General features: G+C 39.6%; 1 protein-coding gene across 1 annotated transcript in view; it reads right to left on the reverse strand.

Moving 5' to 3' along the window:
- Positions 1-14,488, reverse strand: part of LOC128562026 (phospholipid-transporting ATPase ABCA3-like) — a 119,277-nt gene that overhangs the window by 96,988 nt on the left and 7,801 nt on the right. Inside the window, exon 3 of the mRNA XM_053556641.1 lies at positions 9,784-9,915. Coding sequence (XP_053412616.1) covers positions 9,784-9,915 — 132 coding nt within the window. The remainder of the gene's footprint in view (positions 1-9,783; positions 9,916-14,488) is intronic.

Consider the following 14,488-nt stretch of genomic DNA (forward strand, 5'->3'; position numbering starts at 1 on the left):
GTGTGCAGAACAGGTTGAAGTATTTCCTGTAGAGCTGGTCTTGTTGTGGCGAATTTCCTCAATGTTTGTATATCCGTAAATGATTTGATTTCTCCGTCAATTTTGAAGCTTAGCTTAAGAGGGTACAGAATTCTGGGCTGGAAATTGTTCTGTTTAAGTAGATTAAAGGTAGATGACCATTGTCTTCTTGCTTGGAAAGTTTCATTAGAGAAGTCTGCAGTCACTCTGATGGATTTGCCCCTGTAGGTCAACTGGCACTTACTCTTGGCAGCTTGCAGAATCTTTTCTTTTGTCTTGACTTTGGACAGGTTCATCTCAATGTGTCTTGGACAAGCTCGGTTACAGTTGAGGCGACCTGGGGTCTGATAGCCCTGTGAAGGCAGTGTGTCAGAATCTTTGGTGATATTTGGGAAATTTTCTTTTATAATATTCTCTAGTATGGCTTCCATTCCTCTGGGGCATTCTTCTTCCCCTTCTGGAATTCCTGTAACTCGTATGTTGGAACGCTTCATAAAGTCCCATAATTCTGACGTTCTGCTTTCTCTCTCTTCTTTTCTGCCTCTTTTACTATCTGAGTTATCTCAAAAACTTTGCCTTCTACCTCTGAAATTCTTTCTTCTGCATGGTCTAACCTGTTGCTGATACTTTCCATTGCGTCTTTAAGTTCCCTGATTGACTGTTTCATTTCCTTCAGCTCTGCTATATCCTTTTTATATTCTTCATATCGTTCATCTCCTATTTGATTCTGTTTTTGAATTTCCTTTTGGTTATTTTCCACTTTATTAGCAGTTTCCTTCATTGTTTCCATCATTTCTTTCATTGTTTTCAACATGTGTATTCTAAATTCCCTTTCTGTCATTCCTAACATTTCTGTATAGGTGGAATCCTCTGCAGTAGCTACCTCATGGTCCCTTGGCGGGGTTGTTCTGGACTGGTTCTTCATGTTGCCTGGAGTTTTCTGCTGATTCTTCCTCATGGGTGATTTCTTTTATCTGTTTACTTGCCCTAATTTTCCTTTCACTTCCTCTTGCTCTTTAAGTTCTCATGCCTGTGGACTAAGGGTTACAGGACCAGAAGGGTGACAAGGTTTAAGAGCAAAAAAGGGATGAAAGAAAGGAGGACCGAGTGATAAGAAAAAAAAAAAAAAGAAAAATAGAGAAAGGAGAGTGGGTGGGTAAAAGGAATATTGACAAAAAGAAGAGAGGCACAGAAAGAGGGAGACAGAGCAATATAGGTGTACAGTAGGGTACTTTGATAGAACCTTAAAAAAAAAAAACACCTTCTGGGGGTGCCCAGTGGGGTGGTTCCCTTGAGGTCAGCAGCTCTTTGCTAACCTGATCAGACACATTACCCCACCTCCACCAAGTAGAGAGGAAAGACAAAAATGCTAAAAATCAAACCAAAACAAGCAAACAGAAAACTTTACGGGATAAAATTGGCTGGAAAAACCAAATAATAGCGGTAGAAACACTAACAAAAATGAACTTCTGATTATTGAAATGGGCAGCAATGGGAAATTATAATTAAACTAGAAAAATTGAGAAAGAAAAAGGATCTGTATGGAAAAGGTTGAACTTAAAAAACAAAACAACATTCCACAACATCAAAATAAACAAAGAAAACAACCAAACAAAAAACAAAAAACACACACACAACCAAAAACAAAGCAGTATGTATATGCTATTGAATATTGTCTGGGCAACATGTGTTCTTCTGGGGTATGAGATGTTAATCACAGTTCTGATATGACTGGAGGCTGCTAGTTTCTCAAACCCCAGCAGGTAGACACCCTAAATCTCTCTTCAGCCCACTTAAAAGGCACTTTGAATTTGTTCACTTACTGAGCAGAAGCTTTCTCAGGGAAGTGCTTGTCGCTGGAATCACTGCTGAAGTGGCTATCCACTTACCCAGTGTGCCAAAACTGGTCTCCCTCTGCCCCCGATGGTTAGGGCTGCAAGGCGGCTCAGACCCCGCCCTTAGGCTACTTGGTCGCTGGGTTACCAGCTCCCACCCAATTCCAGCTCTGCAACACTGAGGGCGGATCTTGACGGGGCAGATCGCTCACAATGTCTGCCTGTGACCCAGAGCCAAACTCTATTAGCTCCGTCTGGCTCAGCGGCTCAGACTGGGGCCCTAGACAAAGGCCAAAGTTCTCCGCACTCCCGCTCAGGCTCTCCCCAAGGCAGTTCAGCTGAGTGCCAAGTCCAAAGACACCAAAACAGTTCACAGGTAAGGCCTTTCTGGTTTGCAGTCTCGCTGCTACTGAACTTACAGTTGTGGGCGGGTTTAGGCGGATTGAACACACGCGACCACTTGCCGGTTTTCCACTGTTTTAGTCCTCCTCTTGGGGTCCAGAAGTCTCTCGCTGACTCCCTGTATCCTCTCAGGTGTGATGATAGGCAGATCCCACCAGCCAGAGATGCCTGGAGACCTATATCCCCAGACTCACGGTGCCCAGATGCCCAAGGAAGCTGTTACTCGGCTGCCATCTTGCTCCACCCTCCATGTGTCACCAGGGATGCTATTTTATATAACATAGTCAAAGGAGACATTCTGAAGTCATTTATGTTTTAAACTACAAACCAAAATGTAGCATGTTTATGGAATTGATAAAATGCAGTCTAGGAGAGGGAGACACGATAGTGGACTAGAAGCAGTCTTTGTGTGCCCATGTTCAAGGAAGAGGAACAAAAGTTACAGGTAGATGTCCACCTGTGGATGAGCCTTCTTGGAAATAGCATTGTGACATACTGGAGAAGTGATGGGGGACAATCAGAGTGGAGGACAAAGTGACAAGGTGATTGACTTTGCAAGATAAGAAGGTACTTGAGAGAGGTATCCTCCTGTGGGGAAGGACAGGAAGGGAGGATCACAAGATTCAACCTCTTTCTAAGGCACTGTAGTTCAAGCTATTATGGGGACTACACAAGTGCTGCAGACTTCAGTATTGATCACAGAGATGTTTGTGACATTGTACCTGAAAGTGGGCACAGCAGGAACCCGCTGACCTCTGTTCCCAGGTCACTGTAGCTGACAATTCTGAGCTGTCAGGCACAGAGCATCTGGTCTACAAAGGGCTTAGATTTGCTGCAGCCACCTCTGTGTTGCCCCAGCAGGCTGGTGGGGTTGAGAGGAGGTAGGGAGAGCAAATGTTTTTGAGTGTCTATAACTGGAAATCAAGCACTCCTCTCTCTCACTGGGCAGTCAAGAAGACCAGGCACCACAGATGCCATCTGAGGAGGCTTGAAGTAACTGACTAAATGGGTCCTTCTGTAAAATACAGCAGGCAACATCCTGCATATCTAGAGAAAAACTGTGAGTGCATCCTATGTGTATGAAAGGGGAAGAGACCATCTCCATAATACAAATTCCCACTGGGCAGACAGCCAATATGGGCCCCTTGATCTTACCAATTTGACTTGGAGAACAGTAAGGAAACTGTTAGAAGGAGTGGCATTGGGAAGTGCTTAACATGCTCCCAGAATTCAGGGCCAATAGAAGGAAGTCGTTCCTGACTTCATAGGGAGGTGCATGGAAATCAACACAGGCAGTGGTCTGGGTTAGAGATTCTCTGTTGTTACACTTGTGATCAAATGATCAAATCTTGTGTGTGGAAGAAGCTCCCGTGACCAGAACTGAGAATTGAGCTATGGGCACAGGAGTAGGGTGTCCTTCCTTTATGGTACCACATTAGGAGGCATGGGTCCTGAGAGCTACAGTTTTGATCTGAGGACAGATTGCCTGTGACTTAGCTGACTATTTCACTTTGCTGCCAGTAGTGGATTATGGGAGGGAGACCTGCTGGCCTGAAAGCAGGGAAATGAGGCATATCCCCTTATAATCTGCCAGGTACGGAATTCAAGCCACCCTTCTATCCTTGTGCTGGCTCTTTGGCACAGCAGAGATTACTCTGCTCCTTCATGCAGTGTTAACCCTGCAGCCTGAGAACTGCCTTTGGACCCCCATCAGGGCCAGTGCTTGCACCAAATGTTGTGAAGCCTGCCTCAGAGGCAGAGCACAGATGGGAACCCTTGGGAGTTCCACAGCCCAGCCCATCGCCTAGGACATCTAAGTATTTCTCCTGGAAAACGAAGGTCAAACATAGACCTTGCTGCCACCACTGCAGTGACACCTGTTGGCCTGTGGGTCAATCTGCACAACTTATTACAACATCTTCTGACACAACTGCACAATGCTCAGCAAGGAGACAAGCTTTGCATAACCTCTGCTACCACTATTTCCCACACCACCCCAGCTACTTAGAAGGCCTTGAGCCCTCTCTTACTTACTCAGTATAGTACTCATGTAACTGTTTTTGTGAAAGCAACCACACTAAGGCTATCTGTAACCCTGTAAATCTTACAGATTCCTGTCAGAACTGGTGCTTATACCTGTGATTGAGGGACTGAAGAGCAGGCTTGCGCCGACCAACACTAACCGATTATACCTAGACCCCCAGGACTGCAGAGTTCAGGCCAATGTACCACAGACTAGTCCAGTGGCCCAAGGCTTTGAAGAGTCCCTCTTAGTAAATAAAGATCAAGGATAAACTCTACTGCTGCCATTGTAGCTGGCTCTTACCTACAAGCATCACCTAGTGGCATGTAGGTTAAATTGCACAGCCTAATTCACAAATTGCACAGTGCTTGGGCAAACTTCTTGAGGCCTTTGCCACCCCAGCTCTGGAGGAGGCTGAGAGCCTGCTCTCATGCCCACTACTAAATTAATACAATTACTATTACTATAACTACTATCACTGTGTGTATTGCTATTACTACTATCATTACTAAAACCAGCATTTGAGAAAGCCACAACACTGAAGCTACCTATAAATAAGAAATACATGCAGAATTTTGGCCACCCAGAAGTAAATCTAAATTATCCTACTCTACATAAATTATATCCATATACTCAAAGAAAAAAAAATAAAAACAGGACTTCTGAAAATGAAAAACTCCTTGAAGGAATAACAAATACAGCTTAAAGGCTCAACAATAGACTAGATGCAGCACAAAAAGAATCAGAACTTGAAGAATGGTCTTTTGAATAATCCAGTCAGGCAAAAATAGAGAAAAAGAACTGGATTTTTCCCACGATTGATGTCTGGAAACGATGGTCACCAGCTCTTCTTAGAAGGAAGAACCTAAGTTATAGTGAATAAGCATGGCCCAAGTAGAATACTAAGAGAAGAGTGCCAGAACCTACCTGAGATCCCACAGAAAGAAGCAGGGGTACAGAAGAAGAAGGAAACAAGAGTTTAGCAGGGATTGATACCTAAGGAATTTGAAGTCCCAAGGATAGGGAAGGGACTTTTTGTTTCTTTTTGCTCCCCTCTTCCCTGTGGCAGACTGGTGGATCTAAAATTTTGGAGAGGGCAGGGCAAGATAGTGGACTAGAGACAGCTTCTTTGCAGCCATACGTAGTGAGACTGGGAAGAAAAGACTCTAGGCACCCCTGGCTTGTGGGCTCTTCCCAGAAACATCCCTTCAGGGGCAGAGAGGCAGTGGAAAACTTCAGGACCCCAAGAGGAGGACGGAAGGAGTGGAAAAGCAGCAAGTACTTGTGTGTGGACAGAGGCTTGCTGGTGCAGCTGAGGGGGAGGTGGTCACAGTAACAGTTTGCAGACAGAGAAGGCCTGCCCTGTGGCTTTTTCTTTTAACTGGACACGGGCACTTGGTTGAGTTACCTTGGGAGAACTTGGGAGAGTGAGTGATTCTGAATAGCATCCAGGGCTGGGACTGAGCCACAGGGTGAAGAGCAACTTTCATTATTTGGCTACAGACCTGGCACAGCCATTGTGGGAAAGCTGCCTTAAGGGTTTAGCCCCTTAGGGTGCTAGTCAAGGCTGGTTCTGGCATGCCTGATAAGTGGGGAGATTCCAGCAACACACACTTTCCTGGGAAAGCCACTGCATAGTCAAGGGACATGGTTTGGAAAGGTTAAGCTGTGTCTATCAAGCGGGCTGAAGAGAGCTTCAGGCTCCCAACCCTAAGGGGATTGAGGACAAAGAGGTCAGGAAGACTGGACCATGTCTCCTTGGTAAGACAGAGGCTTCCAGTTTCCATCTTATACAGCTGTATCAGCATAGTGATTAGCATCTCATCCCAGAAGATCACCTGTTGCCCAGGTAATATACAACCAGATAGATATATGTAATGTGTGTATGTGTGTGTGTAATGTGTCTGTATATATATATATATGTGTGTGTGTGTGTAATGTGTATATATACACACACACACACTCACATATATATAACTTTTTTCTTCATAAAATTTTTTTTCAAGTTTCCCCCCTAGATTTTTCTTTTTCTTCTTTTTTCTCATGTAATTATAATTTTTAATTGTTTCCTTTTTAATAATAAGGGCTTTTTTAGGTAGTTTTTCTGCCCCTATTATTCTTTTTTCCCCCCAATTTTATAACTTAAGGTTTTTTGTTTCTTTGTTTTATTTTGATTCATAGTATTTTTCTTTTTCTTCTCTATTAGGTAGAAATGGGGTCTTGAGTCTGCTCAGGCTGGCAAAGAGCTCCAGACCTCAAGGGGCCCACCTAACACTTGCCCCCCAGAGGTTGGGATTTGTGGTTATGGCCCAAAATACCCTACTGTGTACCACTACTGTCTCTCTCTTTCCATTCCTCTCTTCTTTTTGTCAATCTTCCCTTTTACTCTTCCATTTTCCTTTCTCTTTTTCTCTCTCTCTCTCTTTTAACCTTTTATCCCTTCTTGCTCTTCACTCTTCTCTTTCTTTCAGTCTCTTACCAAAAGGATATGTCAATACCTTAGGTCAGAGGCATGGTAACTTAAAGCGCAGGAGGAAGTAAAAGAAGAAAGTGGGGCAAGGAAACAGACACAAAGAAAACACTCATGAGGAAGAATCAGCAGAAAACCCTTGGCCAGATGAAAAACCAGAAAATAGAAATCCCCCTCCCTCTCCCTCCCCAAATCATGAGATAACTATTGCAGAGGATTCCACCAATAGGGAAATGTTAGAAATTACAGAAAGGGAATTTAAAATATGGGTGGTAAAAATAAGGAAGGTAATTGCTGAGAAAGTGGAAAATAACCAAAGGAAATCCAAAACCAGAAATAAATAAGAGATAAATGATATGAAGAATAAAGAAAGGATATAGCAGAGTTTAAGGAACTGTAGCAGTCAATCAGGGAACATACAGATGAAGTAGAAACTATCATAATAGATTGGACCATGCAGAAGAAAAAACATCAGAGCTAGAGGATAAAGCTCTGGAGCTAATTCAGACAGTTAAAGACAGAAAAAAAAAAAAAAAAAGAGTGAGAGAGAGAAAGAAAAATGTTCACTGAGAGAATTATGGCACTTCATGAAGCATTCAAACATATGAGGTATAGGTATCACAGAAGGAGAAGACTGTCCCAGAGGGATTGAAGCCCTACTAGAGGATATCATAAATGAAAATTTCCCAAATATCACACACTCCCTCCAGAGGGATATCAAACCCCAGGTCATGTCAACTCAAACAGAGCTTATCCAAGACACATTGTCATTAACTTGCCCAAAGTCAAGATGAAGGAGAAAATTCTGCAAGTAGCCAGGAGTAAGTGTCAACTGACCTACAAGGACAAATCCATCAGAATGATGGTAGACATATCAAATGAAACTTTGGATACTTTTCCTTCCATTCTTGAGATACTTTGCTAAGAAGAATATGTTCCAGTTCCATCCATGTAAACATGAAAGAGGTAAAGTTTACATCTTTTTAAAAGCTGTATAATATTCCATGGTGTACATATACCACAATTTATTAATCCGTTCGTGGGTCAATGGGCACTTGGGCTTCTTCCATGACTTAGCAATTATGAATTGGGCTGCAATAAACATTCTGGTGCAAATCTTTGTTAGAAAGTGATTTTTGGTCTTCTGGATATATACCTAGTAGAGGAATTGCCAGATCGAATGGCAGGTCTATTTTTAGATCCCTAAGTGATCTCCAAACATCTTTCCAAAAGGAACGTATTAGTTTGCATTCCCACCAGCAGTGTAGAAGTCTTCCCTTTTCTCCACATCTATGCCAACATCTCTGGTTTTGGGATTTTGTGATGTGGACTGATCTTACTTGCGTTCAATGATATCTCAAAGTGGTTTTGATTTGCATTTCTCTGATGATTAAGGATGATGAGCATTTTTTCATATGTCTATAGGCCGTGTGCCTGTCTTCTTTAGAGAAGTTTCTCTTCAAGTCCCTTGCCCACCCTGACATGGGATCACTTGCTCTTTTCTTGCTAATATGTTTGAGCTCTCTCCAGATTCTGATTATTAAATCTTTGTCAGAGACATAACCTGCAAATATCTTCTCTCATTCTGAGGGCTGTCTGCTTGCTTTACTTACTGTGTTCTTGGCTGTGCAGAAGCTTTTTAGCTTTATCAGTTCCCAGTAATATATTTTTGGTATTGCCTCAATTGCCCAGGAGGGTCTTCCTCATAAAATATTCTCCCAGGCCATGAACAAGTTGGTTTTAGCCCAGAGTCTCAAATATGGTTCAATATAAGTAAATCTAAAATAAGAATTTTATCCGCTTTGTTCACAACTATATACATAGTACCAAATCAGTTTCTGGAAAACAATAGCTTTTCAGAAACTAGTTGAATTTCTTGAGGGACTGAATTGGCATGTGGAAGGTCCCTAGTTCTTTTGAGTATTCATGAGTCTTGATAAGCAAGTCTGGGGGAAAGATCTGGGAAGAGGTTAAATGGTATACTGCTTTAAACATTAGAGGAAAATCTCAAGAGCAATCTAGGAAATGTCACACTTTATGGGGGCAAGACATGATTGCAAGAGGGACTTTACCTAACAATTGCAATCAGTGTAACCTGGCTTATTGTACCCTCAATTAATCCCCAACAATAAAAAAAAATAATAATAAAAATAAATAAATAAATAAATAAAAATAAAAAAACAAAAAAAAAATGGGAAATACATTTTAAAAGTCAGAGATGTAATAGGAGACATGGTGAGTAAAGAAGGGGAAATGGCCATAGTTCGTGTATTCCTTGATATAACTCCAAGCCCACATCAATATTAAAAGCTAAAAATATTAGGAAAATTTGGATTTCCTAAGAAAATCAGTGAAAAGGCTAAATTTTGCATCTGGGTTGATGTGATCAAGTGAGAATTACCATGTTGGAGGTAGAGAAAACCATAAGAACATAAATAATCTTTCTTCCTTGACACACAGATAATTTGTAGAAACTGTGAAAAGGTATTTTAATTCCTATAAGTTGTGATATTAAGGTTCCAGTTAAGTTTAAATATCTCCTTTGGTAGTAAGAGGATGCCAGCATATATATGAGCTACTTAAAAAATACATTTTTGCAATTGATCCAGAGAAAATGAAACATGTCAGAATATCTCCTTGCCAAATACTTGAACAAAAGATAATGCAGTCAAATAGCTTAATGCCTAGCTTAGAGAACAAATAAAACCACAGCTAAGAGAAAAAATTAATATTTGCATAAATAATCATCACAGTTCCAATGAGATTATATCTCCTAATGATGGGATTATTGTAGAAGACACTACTGTCTGTACAAAACTGGATTCTATTCTGGAGAAAGGAGAGAGAACACACCTTGATTTATATTTTATTTGTATGTATTTCATTTTTATCTTGCCAAAGAAAGTAAACATATTGATTACAAACTTTAATTAACTTGAAGTTGGGGTTATTTCCAGTGTGAAACATTTAATATATATTGTAAATTAACTTTTAGTTCTTTAAAGGAAAAGAGACCTGTAAAACAATACACATACCTTGTGCAAATTCTCAATTGTAATACCAGCCACCAAACCAACAGGATCAGCTTCAAAACAATCACTTTCCACCATAGCAGAGGGTTTTCTATATTCTTCCTTTTTATTTGCTTTCCCACACCAGTAGGATTTCTAAAAGAACGAAAACATAATCATCATTATGTCTCTGAAAAATAAAATTCTCTTAAAACTTAAAAACTCTTTGGCTCATTTTACTCTGGTTTTAAGGTAAGTTACAGCAGGTAACTTGAATCTAAATTTGGATGAAAATTGCCAATAATGTGAATTCCTATAGAATAAACATGGAACAAGCATAATATTTAAAATATCATTGTCTAAGAAGAGAGGCAAAATAGAATCACTTAGAATGGCATGGTGAAAGGCATTTTATCACTCTGAATCAGATTTCTTTATTTGGATGTGTAGACAACAGCCCCCAAGATATGACAAGATCCTTTCAACAGGTCTATGAGGTTAAAATTATCTTCATAAAAATATATTTAAAATATGTATCATTTGCCCTTTTCTTACTAGTTGACATTTGCATTGATGGTAAATGCATAAAAGCAATGATAGATAAAACTGCTATTGCCATCACATAATATAAATCAAAAGAATAGTGCAAAACTGTACTTAAAGCAGTCACAAGATAACTTACAGAGGAAAAATTGTTTCACTTAATAATACCTTTGATAAAGAAGTAAGTGTAATTTATAGGTTTCAGACCTTGATTACAAGTATTGGTTTTTAAAAAATATTCCACATGATGAAATGGGAATTACACATAAAAGCACTTTTGTAGAACTTGAATATACAGAGTATATAGGGTAATTATACATACATACATAGGGAAAATGGGAAATTGTAGCTAAATGTGCCTTTATTTTCAAAATACCTTTTATAAACTTTTACATAATATTTCTCCATGTGTTGGTATATAAATATAAAAATATTAAAAATATATAGTATAGTGCATAATATATGAGTTTTTTTTAATTTATTTTTATTGTTAAATCATAGATGTGTACATTAGTGCAATCAAGGGGTATAATGAGCGGGTTTCATATACAATCTGAAATATTCTCATCAAACAGTTCAACATAGCCTTCATGGCATTTTCTTAGTTACTGTAGGTAGGCATTTCTATTCTGCATTTAGTAAGTTTCACCTGTACCCATTCTAAGATGCACCATAGATGTGGCCCCACCAATTACCCTCCCTCCACCAAAACCTCCCCCCTCCCTTCCCCTTCCTTGGCCCTTTCCCCATAGTCTTGTTCTATAGTTGGGTTCTAGCCTTCATGTGAAAGCTGTAATTTAGCTTCATAGTAGAGCTGAGTACATTGGATACTTTTTCTTCCACTGATGAGATACTTTTATAGGAAGAATATGTTCCAGCTCCATCCATGTAAACATGAAAGAGGTAAAGTCTCCATCTTTCTTTAAGGCTGCATAGTATTCCATGGTATACATGTACCACAATTTGCTAGTCCATTCGTGGGTCAATGGAAACTTGGGCTTCTTCCATGACTTAGCAATTATGAATTGGGCTGCAATAAACATTCTGGTACAGATGTCTTTGTTATGTTGTGATTTTTGGTCTTCTGGGTATAAACCTAGTAAAGGAATTATAGGATTGAATGGCAGGTCTATTTTTAGGTCTCTAAGTATTCTCCAAACATCCTACCAGAAGGGATGTTTTAGTGTGCATTCTCAAAAGCAGTGTAGAAGTGTGCCCTTTTCTCCACATCCACGCCAACATCTCTCATTTTGGGATTTTGTTATGAGGGCTACTCTTACTGGGGTTAGGTGATATCTCAAAGTAGTTTTGATTTGCATTTCTCTGATGATTAAGGAAGATGAGCATTTTTTCATGTGTTTGTAGATTGTGCATCTGTCTTCTTTAGAGAAGTTTCTCTTCAAGTCCCTTGCCCACCCTGAGATGGGGTCACTTGTTCTTTTCTTGCTAATACGTTTGAGTTCTCTGTGGATTCTGGTTATTAGACCTTTATCGGAGGTATAACCTACAAGTATTTTCTCCCATTCTGAGGGCTGTCTGCTTGTTTTACTTACAATGTTCTTGGCTGTGCAGAAGCTTTTTAGTTTGATCAGGTCCCAGTAGTGTATTTTTGAAGCTGCTTCAATTGCCTGGGGAGTCCTCCTCATAAAATATTCACCCAGGCCGATTACTTTAAGAGTTTTCCCTACACTTTCTTCAAGTATTTTTATAGTTTCATGTCTTAAGTTTAAATATTGTATCCAGTGAGAGTCTATCTTAGTTAAAGGTGAAAGGTGTGGGTCCAGTTTCAATCTTCTACAGGTTGCCAGCCAGTTACCCAGTACCATTTGTTAAATAGGGAATCTTTTCCCCACTGAATGTTGTTAATTGGCTTGTCAAAGATCAAATAACGGTAAGTAGCTGGATTCATCTCTTGGTTCTCTATTCTGTTCCAGACATCTACTTCTCTGCTTTTGTGAAAGTACCATACTGTTTTGATCACTATCGATTTATAGTACAGTCTCAGTTCTGGTAGCGTGATTCCTCCTGCTTTGTTTTTATTGCTCATTAATGTTTTGGCTATTCGAGGTTTTTTTCTGATTCCATATAAAATAAAGTATTATTTTTTCAAGATCTTTAAAATATGACAATGGAGCTTTAATAGGAATTGCATTAAAATTATATGTTGCTTTGGGTAGTATGGACATTTTAACAATGTTGATTCTTCCCGGCCATGAGCATGGTATGTTTTTCCATTTTTTAACATCTTCAGCTATTTCTTTTCTTAAGGTTTCATACTTCTCTTTGTAGAGATCTTTCACATCGTTTGTTAGGTATACTCACAAATATTTCATCTTCTTTGGCACTACTGTGAAAGCAATAGAGTCCTTGACTGTTTTTTTGACTTGGCTATTGTTGGTACATATAAAGGGTACAGATTTATGGGTGTTGATTTTGTAGCCTGAGACATTGCTATATTCCTTGATCACTTCTAAAAGTTTTGTGGTAGAATCCCTAGTGTTTTCCAGATATAAGATCATATCATCTGCGAAGAGTGAAAGGTTGATCTCTGCTGACCCTATGAGGATACCCTTGATCACCTTTTCTTCCCTAATTGTGATGGGTAAAACTTCCATTACAATGTTAAACAGCAATGGAAATAATGGGCAACCTTGCCTCGTTCCTGATCTAAGTGGAAATGACTTAAATTTAACTCCATTCATGGGATTTTGTGATATAGGCTAGTCTCACTGGAGTTAGATGATATCTCAAAGTAGTTTTGATTTGCATTTCTCTGATGATTAAAGATGATGAGCATTTTTTCATATGTCTGAAGGCTGTGCACCTGTCTTCTTCAGAGAAGTTTCTCTTCAAGTCCCTTGCCCAGCCTGAGATGGGATCACTTGTTCTTTTCTTGCTAATGCGTTTGAGTTCTCTGTGGATTCTGGTTATTAAACCTTTGTCGGAGACATAACCTGCTAATATCTTCTCCCATTCTGAGGGCTGTTTGCTTGCTTTACTTACTGTGTTCTTGGCTGTGCAGAAGCTTTTTAGTTTGATCAAGTCCCAATAGTGTATTTTTGAAGCAGCTTCGATTGCCCGGGGGGGTCCTTCTCATAAAAAACTCGCCCAACCCAATTTCTTCAAGGGTTTTCCCTACACTCTCTTCTAGTATTTTTATAGTTTCATGTCTTAGGTTTAAATCTTTAATCCAGTGAGAGTCTATCTTGGTTAATGGTGAGAGGTGTGGGTCCAGTTTCAGTCTTCTACAGGTTGCCAGCCAGTTCACCCAGCACCATTTGTTAAATAGGGAATCTTTTCCCCACTGAATGTTTTTAATTGGCTTGTCAAAGATTAAATAACGGTAAGTAGCTGGATTCATCTCTTGGTTCTCTATTCTGTTCCAGACATCTACTTCTCTGTTTTTGTGCCAGTACCATGCTGTTTTGATCACTATTGATTTGTAGTATAGTCTGAGGTCTGGTAGCGTGATTCCTCCTGCTTTGTTTTTATTTTTGAGTAATGTCTTGGCTATTCAAGGTTTTTTCTGAATCCATATAAAACGAAGTATTATTTTTTCAAAATCTTTAAAGTATGACAGTGGAGCTTTAATGGGGATTGTGTTGAAATTATATATTGCTTTGGGTAGTATGGACGTTTTAACAATGTTGATTCTTCCCAACCATGAGCATGGTATATTTTTCCATTTGTTAACATTCTCAGCTATCTCTTTTCTTAGAGTTTCATAGTTCTCTTTATATAGATCTTTCACGTCCTTTGTTAGATAAACTCCCAAGTATTTCATCTTCTTTGGCACTACCGTGAATGGGATAGAGTCCTTAATTGTTTTTTCAACTTGACTAGCCTATATCACAAAATCCCAAGACCTGAGATGTTGGCGTGGATGTGGAGAAAAGGGAACACTTTTGCACTGCTGGTGGGAATGCAAATTAATACATTCCTTTTGGAAAGAGATATGGAGAATAGTTAGAGATCTAAAAATAGATCTTCCATTCAATCCTGTAATCCCCCTACTGGGCATATGCCCAGAAGACCAAAAATCACACCATAACAAAGATATTTGTATCAGAATATTTATTGCAGCCCTATTCATAATTGCTAAGTCATGGAAAAAGCCCAAGTGCCCATCGATCCACGAATGGATTAATAAATTGTGGTATATGTACACCATGGAATATTATGCAGC

The sequence above is a fragment of the Nycticebus coucang genome, chromosome 12 (genome assembly GCF_027406575.1).
Source record: "Nycticebus coucang isolate mNycCou1 chromosome 12, mNycCou1.pri, whole genome shotgun sequence".
NCBI classification, from domain to species: Eukaryota; Metazoa; Chordata; class Mammalia; order Primates; family Lorisidae; genus Nycticebus; species Nycticebus coucang.